Source organism: Physella acuta, unplaced genomic scaffold (genome assembly GCF_028476545.2).
Source record: "Physella acuta isolate Inbredline_101_S28 unplaced genomic scaffold, ASM2847654v3 ptg000471l, whole genome shotgun sequence".
Taxonomy (NCBI): Eukaryota; Metazoa; Mollusca; class Gastropoda; family Physidae; genus Physella; species Physella acuta.
In genome coordinates this window covers 78,779-94,187 of record NW_026731990.1, presented here as the reverse complement: position 1 = coordinate 94,187, position 15,409 = coordinate 78,779, and the positions used below count along the sequence as shown (strand labels likewise).

General features: G+C 34.9%; 1 protein-coding gene across 1 annotated transcript; it reads right to left on the bottom strand.

The window, feature by feature from the left end:
• Positions 1-7,677: 7,677 nt before the first annotated feature.
• On the bottom strand, positions 7,678-14,948 carry LOC131943876 (uncharacterized). The gene is made up of 3 exons (XM_059304177.1): positions 14,857-14,948; positions 9,235-9,793; positions 7,678-8,169 (listed from the first exon to the last, which is right to left on the bottom strand). The coding sequence occupies exons 2-3, from the start codon at positions 9,723-9,725 to the stop codon at positions 8,046-8,048; spliced, it is 615 nt and encodes a 204-aa protein (XP_059160160.1). The 5' UTR covers positions 9,726-9,793; positions 14,857-14,948; the 3' UTR covers positions 7,678-8,045.
• Positions 14,949-15,409: the final 461 nt, after the last annotated feature.

Below are 15,409 nucleotides of genomic sequence, written 5' to 3'. Positions count from 1 at the left end.
CCGGAAGGAAATTTGTGTATGGGGTTGATTAGGCTAAAGAGCGAGTTCACACAAGTAGTGGGCCTTCACTAGATGGAGAAATACTTGAGGAGTTTTGTTAATAATATAAAATGCACTGTTCTGATCGTCGACTTCAGTGCAAAAATATCTGGCGAGGTAATTAGTTATCACACGAAACGTGAAGACTGCTGGTTAATGAAATGCACGTGAGGAAGCCGTGGTGAATGAATGAGATCACGTGATGCGTCAGGTAAAACCACAGGTGAGTCAGATAGACAGTCATAGAACTGTTGAGTTGCATTAACCTAATTAATTCCTCAGCAACTACCTAAAGTCGACCTGCGTTGGGTTGGTGTGGTCGGGTCGTTAAAGCTCATGGCTACCAAACCGAAAAATCTCGAGTTCAAGCCCCTGGGAGATGAGGCTCGATAGTTGTGGGACACCAACCCGTCTAGGAGAGATGTCATGTAGTTTGTTCTTGGTTGGCCATAGGATTCGGAAGCAACTCCACCAAAAACGCAGGCTGACATCGGAGTCAACGGTCTGTATGACGCATAACATGTTGACACGTAAATCTTCTACTATTTTGTTTGAAGAAATCTGATGCAATATTACAATTAAGAACAAAGAAGAAAAACCCGCCTTATAATGGAGAAAACAAAACAAAATTTGATTATACATTTGACAGAGAGTGGGATGGTCAAGAGATTATTCATTTTGCATCGTGTTCAAAGGATTAACCTATAATGGTTAGGAAATTGACCTGTTTACTATCATGGCCAAGTGATGAATCTGTAAGAATTTTACACTTTTATTTGACATTATCAAAGGTAAATTAACAGTCAAACTTACTTGTTTTCAACTTGAAGCCGTTAACATGTATTTCATTATAAAAATAAATTAGTAATTGAAGAGTATATTGAAGACCGACAACTTGTTCGTATTTTTTCTTCTACTTCTTCGTACTTAATTTTAGTGTTGGAAGGGATCCCCACCAGCATACTTGACAACTGGTTATGCGCCATTGAGGCCACTGAGTTTGATTTCAGTCTGTTTTTCTTTTCTTTTTGGATTTGCTTCCATAGCCTTTGTCCAACCAAGAACAAGCTTCAAGGCAGCAGTTGTTTGATTTTGGAGTTGTCTCTCCTATAAGAGTATCTGTCCCCGGCTAACGAGCCTCACCTGCCCGAGGGTTCGAACTCGTGTGAATTTTCGGTTTAAAAGGTTTACAAAAAAAAAAAGGAAATAAAAAATGCTCAAGTAATGAGATTTAACGAATTCCAATTCTTTATTAAGCAATATTTAAGCATAAGATTACAACACAGACGTTACAAGCCCTAAAAAATTATATTTTAGTCACATATCATTCCAAATGCTAGGTTAATTAATTCAACCAGCAATCGCTTTCAATTTGGTTATTTTATTTTACTCTAACAAATGAGGGTGTTAATAAAAATGTGAAGAAATCGACATCATAGCATAATCAGACAAACTAACTGCGCATTTCAATCATTAGCAAGAATAAGGACACACTTTTTTTATCCGTTGCCAAAATGCGCCGTTATATTCCATGTCTTTCTCTTCTGCCCTCGTTCCATTCAAACGATCCGGATCATAATTAGCCAAGACAAGCAGACGATTATAGCGGATATATGCGGGAATTCCCACTTTTGTTTACTGTACAGAAAACAATCAACTCACCTGGCTCCTGAGACGTTGTCATGGAAACCATACACAGAAATATACACAAAGTTCGGATGGAGATGGCTATGTTTGTAGTCCTCCATGTGTCCGAGAAATAATATAAACTTTCCATGTTGTGCATAGTTTGTAAAACAACAAAATATTTTTTTTTTTAAATAGGAATGTTGAGTCAGAAATGTTGATGCCTTGAATAAATAATGAAAATGAGTAATTTTTGTGATTAAAATAAAACAACCCCCAAAAAAGCTTTTGTTTTTATTATCAGTTAACCGTATCCAATTTACAAACCTATATGACACCTTGATTAACGTAACTTTATTCCAATAATACATCTATAATTGTCAATTAAATACACACAATCTTAATTTAGCTAATAACGTTAATTAATCAAACTCTGGTGGACAGTCTCATGGATTAGAGAGAGGTCAAGACACACATCCGACTCATATGATTCGGGATCTGATTTTGCTAGTGCGGACGATAAAACTATTAAAAAGAGTTCGATGAATGCACAAATGAAACTGGTGGTGTTCTTTCTCTCCAATAAGAGTAAGATTTACTGCACAAGAACTGCATTTAATCTGAATTAAGCGAGTATAATAAAATCTATTGGTGATTCTAAAATGACCAACCTTTTGCTTTGGTTAATCTATAGTCATAGAACCTCATTTATTTTTAAACAATGTGAAAAGTTTCAGTTAAATAATGACGGAGGATAAACATAAATATTAAAATGTAAATATGAACGTTTCAAAAAAATATTTTAAAAAATCATAAAGTATATCAATATCTTACATATTGTTCATCATTTGTTTATCAATATATAATACATTTTTTTCTATTTAAAAAAAAAAAATCATAAAATATATCAAAATCTTACCTATTGTTTATTAATAACCTAATACTTACTACTTTAAAACTTATTTACTTTTTAATCACTGCGAAGTTTAAGAAATAGTAATTCTTAAAAGCCAATCTATCACGGCACTTAATTAATGTTTCGTACTTTGAAACAGGAAAATAAATTAATAACGAATGGCTAAGTGTTAACTGATTCTGTACATAATATATTGTTAACACACATCAAATCGTCTTAAATAGCCACTCGTCGCGAAGTAAGCACCGAAGATTTAGTGCAACAACACTTTTCTATGTCTAAGTAAAGCTAAGAAACAATAAAAGTAAGAAAATAAACCGGGAACACCTTTCTGATGTTCAGAATATTACTATGGAACACCATTCGTGTCAAAAAGACAATTTATAAATTATTCATCCGCCTATATACATTAGATGTATATGGAATAATTTAACTACTTATACTGTTTTTTATAATAAATTTCAATGACCAGTCAAAGAATAATTAATTTCTTTATTTATATCAAACAAAAAAACAATTACACGTGAAAAAGTGATGAAGTAACATGTATACCATTAAGCATTCATTTAACATGCTGCAATTATTAGGCAATGCTTACAAACTATTACTTATCTACTAATTTAAGTGAATCATTTCAAAAGGGAAAAATTTAGAAACCATTGGTAAACAATTGTTTAGTATGTGATTATAAACTATACTAATTCCTTACCTTATCTGTGCTCTAAATACATATTAAACATATTAAACACATTAACAATAAAAACGAATATGCACATTTTATAAAGTCTCTCTCCCTCTCTCTCTGTCTCTCTTTCTCTCTCTCTCTCTCTGTCTCTCTTTCTCTCTCTCTCTCTCTCTCTCTATATATATATATATATATATATGTATATATTTATATATACACGCACTAAATTTGATTAAACAGCAATAACTATAAAAAAATTAAACTATTATATTACCAAAACGGAGCACCATCCTTAGGTAAACAATGTTCACGTAAGAGTGAAACTATTCTCAGCAAATCAAACCAAAATTAGCCGCTAATTAGTATAATGATCACCCTTTTTAAACCATCCCACTGAATTACAGTTGTAAAAAATGCTAGAGTGAAACTATATTTTTAGAAAATCTTTAAAAAAACCACACTTTAAAGCCACTTATTTTTTTGTGTTATGTAAACTATGACCTCCTTTTTTTACCCTCTGTTCAATGCAGGAGTAATCGCCCATGAAATTACTTTTGTCTATGAAGACAAAACCATGGAAATACAGATACACTTTTAAGTTTTTAACTATTTTAAAACGCTTAAAAATTAAAGGACAAGAATAACTTTCATGCTAAATCTGGAACAGAAATCTCAGAAGTAGTTTTTGCTGTTGCGTGATGTACAATTCTTTTTTTTTTATACCCTGCATCTTCTGCGCATTCAGGATTTTGTGCTAAGTGGTGTGAATCTAATGTATACCTGGAGGGGGGGGGGGGGGTTAAAGGGGAGGTTTGAGATGGAGGGTCAGCGTGACACACATAAAAGCCAGACGTTTCTAGAATCTGCTAACAGTAGATCTATAATACACGGTGGCTTTCTGACAATTTTCTGGGTGGGGTGGACATTGGTTTTTATATGTCAATTTGTATATTTTCCCCTCTTTTTTTTTAATCTGGAGAGGGGTGGGGGTTGAAATGGGGGGGGGGGGGGGAAAGGCTGGCAGTAGACGTCATCCGGGATGGGAAGGGGGGCAGTGTCTACCGAAAAGTTGCTACATAAATTTGATGCAGTAGCTAACAAAATCTGTGTAGTGCTTTTTTTTTCTTTTCTTTTTTTTTCGCTTAGAGCTGCATGGTTGACTAATTCCTGTTACGTTTCTAAAGGTTTTGTTAAACTCAGCGTAACAGCAGGATACAATTAGAAAAAAAAAAACATTTTTACAAAACTTTAAAATATCTTTTAAAAAATGTGTTTATCAATGCTTCAAACTTGTTTTTAACATTTTTGCACTGAAAGAAAGTTAATTATGCGAAAAAAAAAAAGAACCGAGCTAGCTATTTTGTTAAACACATTTCATGGAAGATCTGCTCTATATATGTTGGCTGTTTATTTAATTTGCACATTTCGACTAGATTCTCGCTTGTATTTTTCTCTTAGGAAATAAAAACAGCAACACTTTCTTCATCACGATGAACTTTAATTATATAAGTTTTTGATCAAAGAATATTTTAATAGTGTCTAGCAAGCATTCATTATAAAGTAATTGTTATAGGTAAAGAACTCAATGAAAAACTGTATTAGACACCTGCAGATCTGGAGACCACAGTCCAGTTCATCCACGAAGATGGACTTGTTGTTTAAATCCTCCACCATAAACTAAATTAAGAACGCAGAAGAAGAAGGTAAAGAAAATATTGTCAATTTAACTTATACGAGTGCAGTTAAAAGCTTTTCGTAATGAATGTAAACAAACATGTTGTATTCAATCTTAGAATGTAACCTGTTGACGCAGTTAATTAAGTACATCGACTTAACCACGTGTTGTATTAACCGTGACGCTTATTTTAAGATCGATCTAATGGTTATGCTCCCGTAGCAATGGCATCTACTGCCACTCTACATGTCTTTGTAAAATACAGTTTTGGATACTCCATAGTGTTTTTTTTTAGATTAAATCTTCATACTGATAGGGGTGAAAGATTGTAATGACAATGTAAGACGAAAAGTAGTAATTACAATGCGATGTATTAGGTTGTGGTAATGGGGTAAGGCAGAAGATGGGTGGGGTGATATAAGGGAAGAAAAGGCAAATAGTCATTGGCATTTTTTTTTCTAAAGAATAAGTTATAAAATAGTGAAACAAACTTAATTTAATTGCCTTACTTGTTTTTACATCAAGCACAATAAAGATAGTTTATTAATGATTGCATGCGATAGTATTTTCTGCTCGCCAATTGGTTGTGTATCAGTAGAAGCCTGTAGCCAGTGCCCTGACTCTACTCTAGATCCTCGAAACTCTACCCTGACACTAGCCCACTTTTCTCCCCACTCCAGCAAACTCCTCCCCTGACACTATCCCACACCTCCACTCCCCTGCCACTAGCCCACACCTCTCCCCCCTGACACTAGCCCACACCTCTCCTCCCCTGCCACTAGCCCACACCTCTCCCCCCTGACACTAGCCCACACCTCCACTCCCCTGCCACTAGCCCACACCTCTCCCCCCTGACACTAGCCCACACCTCTCCTCCCCTGCCACTAGCCCACACCTCCACTCCCCTAACACTAGCCCACACCTCCACTCCCCTGCCACTAGCCCACACCTCTCCTCCCCTGCCACTAGCCCACACCTCCACTCCCCTGCCACTAGCCCACACCTCTCCTCCCCTGCCACTAGCCCACACCTCCACTCCCCTAACACTAGCCCACACCTCTCCTCCCCTAACACTATCCCACACCTCCACTCCCCTAACACTAGCCCACACCTCTCCCCGTTCTAGCAAACGCCACTCCTGCCACTAGCCCACACCTCCACTCCCCTGAAACTAGCCCACACCTCTCCCCACTCTAACCAACGCCTCCCCTGACTCTATTCCACAACCCCCTACCTCTAGTTCGCCTCTCCGCCTTACTCTAGTACTCCCCCACCACTCAGACTTTAATCCAAGACTGCTCAGGGAGACGCACCTATTACTAAGAAACCACTAGACTAGTGCTAGAAGGGTACAACCCCGCGCAAAATGAGCTGCGCAGTATGAAACGTAGCTGACGGTTGTTAATAAGTTCCAGAGCTGAGACGTACTACGTCTAGAGTCTAGAGCAGGGGTCTCCAAACTTTTCAGCCCGAGGGCCGCATTAACTATCAAATTTCAGTTCGGGGGCCAGTTTCTTCCAGGCATGGCTTTGATTTTTCTGGGCAAACTTCCTCAGCCATCACCAACAAGCATTTTTTCCTTGGACAAAAAGATCTCCGCGGGCCGGATGAGAGGACTTCGCGGGCCGCATCCGGCCCGCGGGCCGTAGTTTGGAGACCCCTGCTAGAGGATGGGAAAATCCCAGGAAAAAATCGTGAGAAGGTTAATTAATTGATTGAATGACGTACGCCGGGTTTGGTTGTACTGTAGGAAGCGAATTTTTTTGTATCAGGTATGAGTTTATCCTAAGTTATTTGAGGATGGTAGTGAGTGGTTTAAAAGCCCATGTATGTTTTGGAACAACTTAAATCTACTAGAGGTTTTGAATAACAGAAATGTAATAAAACGCTATAGACGATATTTAAAAAAATATATTTTCTGATAACATCAACTACGATCAGTATGGGTGTATTTAATATAATTTTTGATCCATCGTAATATCTTCATAAAACACACTTTGATCATAGTTCCTTTACTTCTCTTATATTAATTAAGAATATTCATTTAATCTATAATACATTAAAACTTGCGGAAAATCATTGCTGTTGTTAGATGGAGAGGATTCAGTTCGATTTAGCTGGGGCTTAAACTTACATCTTAACCAAAGTTTTAATGTAATCAAGGTCAATAATGACCTAAAGGCTCCTTACATCAAATAAATATAATCAATTACTGCTCTAGTTTGTTGTATTTGTTTTGTTGGTTTTGATCATATGGGCTGTCCTATAGCAGATTTTATATTTACATCTATTTACATCTATATATATATATATATATGAATATATATATATATATATGAATATAAATATATATATATATATATATATATATATAAATATATATATATATATATATATATATATATATATATATATATATATATATATATATATATATAGGAGATAACCTTTTTATTTCTTATCTATTTTACTACCAGCTTTTTAGTCTCCCTTTTCTATAACCAATGCAAATTTTGAAATACTTTAAGACATCATATTAACGACCTTTATTTACGGAATCAACAACGCAATATGTGATGATTTACCTGACATTGATTTCTGGACACGTGTACGTAGTTTCAGATACCTTCAAATCAACGATTGAACATGAACATAAGCTGACGTTCTAGCTATTTTTAACTTTAATTTTCATTTTGATAAAGACTAATGTAGATTTAAAATAAATAGATAAACCCAATAAACATATTTTCTTCAACATAATGTTAAAATATTTTCATCCAAGATTAAAATACAACTTTTAGAGCTGCAAAAACATTTGACATCTTAAAATCACATGATACAATATTTTAAACTATTTTTCCAATAATACATTTTATTATTCAATTAAGCATGAAATACATTTTTTATTTGTAATTCGTTTTAAAATAAAAGCGATTATAATGTAATCAGATTTTAAAATTATTAATCATTTGAGAAACAGCAAATAATCAACTACATGGAAATTTGAGCATTAAATGGTAAATTCTTACGCATCATATACATGTGGTCATCAAAATATGTAAATCTTATAAATTTAAATATAAAAATATTTAATCACTTTACATTTAATCATCAAATGGAAAGGTCTTGTACATTTTGTCCTTGACACACTTTGGCGTAGGGCAAGGTTGGGTCAGGTCGTCCCGGAACCAGTCGTCAAACACCTGATTCGACAGTCGGTATAGGGCCCTGGGGAGATATGGATTGGACAGTTTATATCACGTGATGGTCATATATACAAGACAGTCGGTATAGGGCCCTGTAGTGATGACAGAATGGTCAGTTTATATCACGTGATGGTCAAATATACACGACATTCTGTATAGGGCCCTGGGGAGACGAGAGAATGGACAGTTTACATCACGTGATGGTCAAATTACAGTAGAGAATGGATAGTTTACATCACGTGATGGTCAAATTACAGTAGAGAATGGATAGTTTACATCACGTGATGGTCAAATTACAGTAGAGAATGGATAGTTTACATCACGTGATGGTCAAATTACAGTAGAGAATGGATAGTTTACATCACGTGATGGTCAAATTACAGTAGAGAATGGATAGTTTACATCACGTGATGGTCAAATTACAGTAGAGAATGGATAGTTTACATCACGTGATGGTCAAATTACAGTAGAGAATGGATAGTTTACATCACGTGATGGTCAAATTACAGTAGAGAATGGATAGTTTACATCACGTGATGGTCAAATTACAGTAGAGAATGGATAGTTTACATCACGTGATGGTCAAATATAAAAAACAGTCGGTATAGGGTCCTGTGGAGATGATGGAACGGACAGTTTAGTTCACGTGATGGTCACACTACATTAGAGAATGGACAGTTTATATCACATGATGGCCATACTACAGAAGACAGTCCGTACAGGGCCCAGGGAGATGAGAGAATGGACAGATTATATTACTTTAGAAGATAACTGGCAGCTTATCTCATTAAAAAGCACCTTTCTTGGAAAATATTCTCTCTCTCTGTTCGTGCCAAAAACATATAGGGCATATGTAAGGCATTCAAGACGAAAGAGTGGTCAGCGCTATGTCCAGTCGCCTTTGTTTTCATCAGAGCTAAGTGGAATGATTGGTCGTTCTACTGACACGAACACGGGATTCGAACTCAAGACATTCGGATTAGCAGTCTAGCGCTCTATTGCTAGGCCACGACGTTCTGTTTTAATAGAAAATATCTATAAAAAAACTCCAAAAAAAGAAACTTAAGAAAAAAAATCGAGAACTCACTTTTTGCTGATGCTATACACAGGTCCAAATTCCTCTCTTCTAGAGAGCAGATAAAATTTGTTCAAACTTTTTGACTGGACGACTTTCCACTTCGATAAACATTTATCAAGTTCAAGGCCGCTTGTTGTGTCTTTCAGACAGGAAATGAACCGGTCGCAATGTTTACACTTCCGGTTGGTGATCTCCTGAGAAGGTTTCTCGTAGGTGAGCACTACGCTGTTGTCGTCGGCCCTAAACAAGGTGAGCTGTGTTTGGGTGGTTTTCTTCTTCTTTGTAACAGGTGTATCCGAGGTTTCACCTTTGAACCGGCTTTGGCGTTTTGTTGTTTTTTGTAGTGTTGGAGTTGAAGATGAGGGGTCAAGTCTTAGAGAGATCAAGGTCTTCTGTAGGCTGGGGGTCGACGCCGAGGGGTCAGGACGAAGGGAGGAGGATGTCTCGGGGTCAGGGTTGGACGTTGAGGTTGATGGAGGGTTGTGAAAATATCTGTCCATGATTTAACTTGAAGTCTCTGAGTTGAGATGTTACTGTGGATTATCTGATCAACATTATTGATGCCGGTCTAGTGGAAGTAAACATAGAAAAATACTTTATGGTTTATTAAAATAGACGTCAATGTATTATTAAAGTTGTTTATGTCAGTTTTTTTAATAACACATCGATTCAAGGGGAAAGAAATTAATAACATCTACATCATTTCAAATTAAACACAGGTAAACACAGGTGTTTAAACATATATATATATATATATATATATATATATATATATATATATATATATATATATATAGGCCCTACATATACTCTATATAATATATATAATGTATAATTATATATATATATATATATATATATATATATATATATATATATATATATATAAACTTATTTATGTGTACATAAATATATATTTGTATTTACACACACACACACACACACACACACACACAGACACACACACACACACACACATATATATATATATATATATATATATATATATATATATAGGCCTATATATACATATATATAGGCCTATATGTATATCAATATATACATCAACAAGTAATATAAGTTTTGTAATATAAGTTATAGTAAACGAATACACATGTCTGTTACTTATTTTGTATCAAATGATACAAATAGCAGAACAATCTTAAACAATAACAACCTGAGAGAGTTGTGGAAAGACCTGTATTGCTTGCCACGTTTCATTAACAATGTTACCGGTAGTCTATTAAAGCACCGGAAATCCCCCGATCTATTTATAGAGCTCTTCTATGTTTTCAGCATTATTTTTGTTTCCTTTACTTCTCTTCGCTCTAGTAACCTCCACCCCCCCCCACCATCCAGCCGCACTATGTACACTTTGTTATTAACTATGGCTCAAAAGCGCCTCCCCCCCCCCATCAACCAATCTAGGAAATCAGGCCAAGTTTTAGTCATTTTACTTAAAATTTGACTGTGCATAATGCAGCTTAAAACTAACTTTATATTTTATATTTTCTAACCCGTTTGGCGCCCTCTTTATGTCGGCGCCCCGGGCAGCCACCCCACCCATTCTCCCCTAGTTACGCCTCTGCCGCTACAACTCAGTGCCATTATCCTCCATTATTTCTGTCACTGACTACACATACAATACACTTCATAACGGGTAGTTTTATTTTGAGAGTTCTAAAACTTGCTAAAGTTGTATCAGCAGTATTTGTAGATAGCAGTGCAAATCGATTGTCGTTGGTTTCCTGGAAAAATAACCCACAGCAAAGCTGAAGACATACTGCGCTGGTTGTGTTGTGGCTATAAATATATTGTATTGATTTTTACGTCTGTATATCTGTCAGCCCTGGTGTCACAACTATCGATTATCGATATATAAGATCGATATTGACGTGTTGCGGCCTGTTGCTTTGCTGTAAAAGATTATTTGTATTTTGATTTATTTTTTGTTGCTTTGTTATTATCTTTCCCCGTATTTTTGAATACAATTTTTTTTATAGGCCAATTTTTTTTTACTCATTAATTTTTATTTCTCTTTAAATATTGTTTTTATAATTTATTTATCAATTAAAATTATAATTTTTTTTTAATTTTGATTCTTTAAGTTTCATTTTATTCGCTTTACTCTTTTTTTTTATAGTATTAATAATACTCTTATAATTTTTATTACCATTTTTTTTATCTTTTCTTATGGTTATCGCCCTTAGTTTAGCTGCTTTGTACGCCTAGTTGTGTAAGATGCAAGATAGGCTAGAGATTACATACAATCCCCTCTCCTCCCACCAAGGAAGAACGCATTACAGTAATATAAAATCAAGTTTTAAAAGACTATCATAAAAGAATAATACTCATAACAAATATATTTTTAAATTGGTATATTTGTGTTTAAAACATGTGAAAAATATATCATTTTAAAAATTACAAATAACGTGCACAAATGGTGACAGTAATTATTTCACAATATATTCGCATTATGTGCTTATTTAAATTCAACAGCAGTTTTTCACATTTAAAAAAAAGCAACATTTTGTACATACTTTTTTTTTTACAGGTTTACAAAAATATTAGTAAGGAAGTAAATGGTTTGGGGGGGGGGGAGGTTCTATGGCAATCAACAATGATTTAATAATATTATTAATGAAGATTTCTACAAGAGTTTGGTGAAATGTAATGCAAGCAAGTTCATTTCATTGAGCTTGCTTGTAAAAAAAAATCAACAAACCAGTTTACTTGTAAAATAAAAATAAAAACATTCTAAAATCTAAATACATTTTGTATATAAGATGTTAAATTAAAATATACAATGTCAAAAAAGTACAGATACATAACTACAAAACTTTGTACTAATATGATTTTTAATGTAGACGCAAGCAATGATTGTGAACGTTTTATTTCGAAAGGCATACCGTTGTTTTTTAAAATATGTACTTTTAAAAATATTGTTGAACTTATATACTCTTAACAGACTATATGAAATGAAATAAACTGAATAAATTGACTACATTCAAATCTTTCTGATTTTAGTCTTTTTTTCTGTGTATAAATACGAAATTTTAAATACTGTACTTTATGCTTTTAGTTTTCTAAGTAAAAAACTGCTAATTTAGTTTATTTGATACATATCACAGTTGTATGTAGTTACACTCATTATAAAAAATAAATGACGTAAAATTTAAAAATGTTATTTTGGGCTGTTTCTCCTACGGTACCACAGCTCCTGAAGGCACTTCAATTTTCTCAGAGAGTCGGACTCAGCGAAATTCGGGATGTACTTTTTCCCCAGGACCGTGTTGGCCATGTACTCAAGGTGGTGGTTGTCAAGGTGACGGTAGTAATTTTTCTTGAAGGTGGATCTGGAATCCAAGGTTTTGCACAGGGAGTGGAAAATTCTTTCGAAATTTCTGGCCGGGAATCTCCGGAACCCACGGGTCAGGCGACCCAGGTGGAAGGGCATGTGGTGGGCGATGACTGTAAGGTAAGGTCTGGACGGGTCGTTCGGGGTCGGGGTTGGAGTCTTGGGGTCAGGGGTCATGTCACATTTTTTAGGGTTTTTCATTATGTCTATGATTGGTTTTGAATCAGGGAATACTTTTAGATGACCTTGACGCAGGAATTCCAGGAAATCTTCCAGCGCGTGTTCAAGGTCACGGACGTTTGCCTTGTCGACAGGCGTGCCTTGGAAGAGCATGACCCCGTTTTCGACCGTCAGGTGATTCACTTTTGTCGCTCCAGGGTCCGATGGCGCGAGAGTGCCGTCTTCTGTCAGAGGTATGACGTAACGCTCGAAGGTGTCAAGGTCACGAATGGCCGTGATTTGCATGATTTCACTTTCCGGTTTTAGGCCCGTGGTCTCCACCTTGAGAAAGACGCACTCAGCGTTTCTCTCGCCGAGCGTAGGACTTGGGGGTTCTTTAAAAACATGGACGAAAAGATAAACAGTTTAAATACGGAAATTTAAATAGGGAGTTTGATAGAAATATTTTAAAATGTTAAATTATCAAACCTATCTAAATTTACTTTTTTCCTAAACTAGTAAAAAAAAGTATTTTTATAGTTTTCATTTTCCGCTGGAAATTTTCCGTACTTGTTTACAATATTTATCGTTATGTAGCTTATATTTGTTAATATAACATTTTTAAATTCTCTAAATTAATTAAAAGAAAAGTCGGTATTCTACATCAAAATTAAACTTCTCACAATACACAGCTACCTACTTTGTGTTTTATCATCCAGTTTTAGCTCCCCCAAGCTTTTTTCAATACTTTCTTCCATTGCTCTGTCGTCAGTTGATCTGATTTTTAAAATAAACTCTTACGATCTAAAACGAAATAAGTCAAGATGGCGGATATGCTCTGTAATCGTTTAAAATCAAATAGATAACTCCGCAAAAATCATATCATAGCGGCAAGTGGAATGGTATTTATATATATACTATATACACACACACATATATATATATATATATATATATATATATATATATATATATATATATATATATATATATATATATATATATATATATATATATATATATATATACATATATAAAGGGAGGGGCCATCGAGACCGCTGTTTAGACCGTAAGATAAGATCCCGGTAAATAGTTGGTAAACTGTAGGGTGTAACCTTTCTGTAGCTGACGTACACCTTTTGGAACAGTGCCAGCAGACGGCACTTGTCTGGAACTATGAAGAAGCGCTACTACTGTGTTGTTTTCAGTGTGGCGTTAAGTAGGGGGGGGGGGGGAAGGGGGATTTTATACAATGTAGACCATGCAAAGTTATACAATAAACATTTAACGATTTGTCTTTTTACCATTGTTAAGTTTGTTAATCGCAGTTTAGCTATGCGAAGTTTTAAAAACAAAAAAGAAGCTTTTTTTTTTACTGACATGCTATGTAAACAAAATAAGTCAATCAACCTATTTTACCAACAACAGATAAGAAGAGTCGAGGGTGTCACTAAAAGCCCCATTAACCAATATGCAATAGGGGATACGAATGTAGGGGTCGGTGAAGTGAAACATTCGTATCAGTTGGTTACTAGTCCCGCTTTGCCTAAAAAATTAGTGGTAAGAACTATTCAATCATTTAGTATGGTTTAACACCACGCCTTGAAATCAAAGGGTTTCACAGCAGATTTAGTTCATATATAGGAATTCATGAGAATAAAGGTGACAAAAAATAATGGGAAACTCAGATTTAAAACAGTTCAATATTTCCATATACATGTTATTTTCTTAGATTCAAGTGATTCAACATCTCTCATTCTGACAAAATTACGTTTCATTGTCTGCACTTGGTGTTTACTTCAGTAAACAACAAAGTATGGATCATTAGCAGCAGATTATCAAAGTTAGTACCAGCTGAAACTGTACTCTTAGATGCAGCACCAATGATATAATAGCCACTACACATGACTATTGAATGGATTCCGTTCATGCTCATACAACTCACACGATATATATATATATACATATATATATATATATATATATATATATATATATATATATATATATATATATATATATATATATAATGTTAATTGAGTTAGAGTTTAAAATTTGAAATTAATAAACAGAAACAAAATAACCAATAAAAACAAAACCAATGTATTACTTACAAATTTAAATATGTTGTTTGTCTGCAATACTTGGCATATCAGTCCTGACGTCACCAGAAGAGACATGACCTAATATATATACCCAGATCGGGAATGCCCGCTTTGTATCTGTAACTTCAAGGCTACGTTTCTTAGAAAATCCCTGCGTTAAGTTACCGAAGTAGACATCGATACAGTAATTTACATTTGAGGTAATCCCTTTTTAACGTCAGCCCTATAATTAGTCTAAAATCGTTAGTGTAAATATTTTAACCGTTGGCTTTTTGCCAACCTTGTGTTTCTCAGTTCTATATTTAGCACTTCTGTTCAAATCCCTAAAGTTTTATCGTCTTTGCTACTATTAAACTAAGGGGTAGTCCACACTATTCGACTCTCATCCACCGTCGTCACAGTGGATCAAATCCCCCCTCCCCCTAAGGGGTTCGACGTGGATTATAGATGGCCTCTTATGAAAGGGACCTAACTAACTTCATTCATACAGAGCATATATATAAGGGTAGGGGTTTACATTGGTTATAATGTGAGATAAATGCTGTTGTTAGGAGTTAATAAC

Bases quoted from the DNA above. Each gene is read 5' to 3' on its own strand.
- LOC131943876 (XM_059304177.1), bottom strand. From the start codon at position 9,725: ATGGACAGATATTTTCACAACCCTCCATCAACCTCAACGTCCAACCCT. The intron at 8,170-9,234 runs GTGAGTTCTCGA...ATATCTCCCCAG, and splicing joins GTGTATAGCATCAGCAAAAA to GGCCCTATACCGACTGTCGA.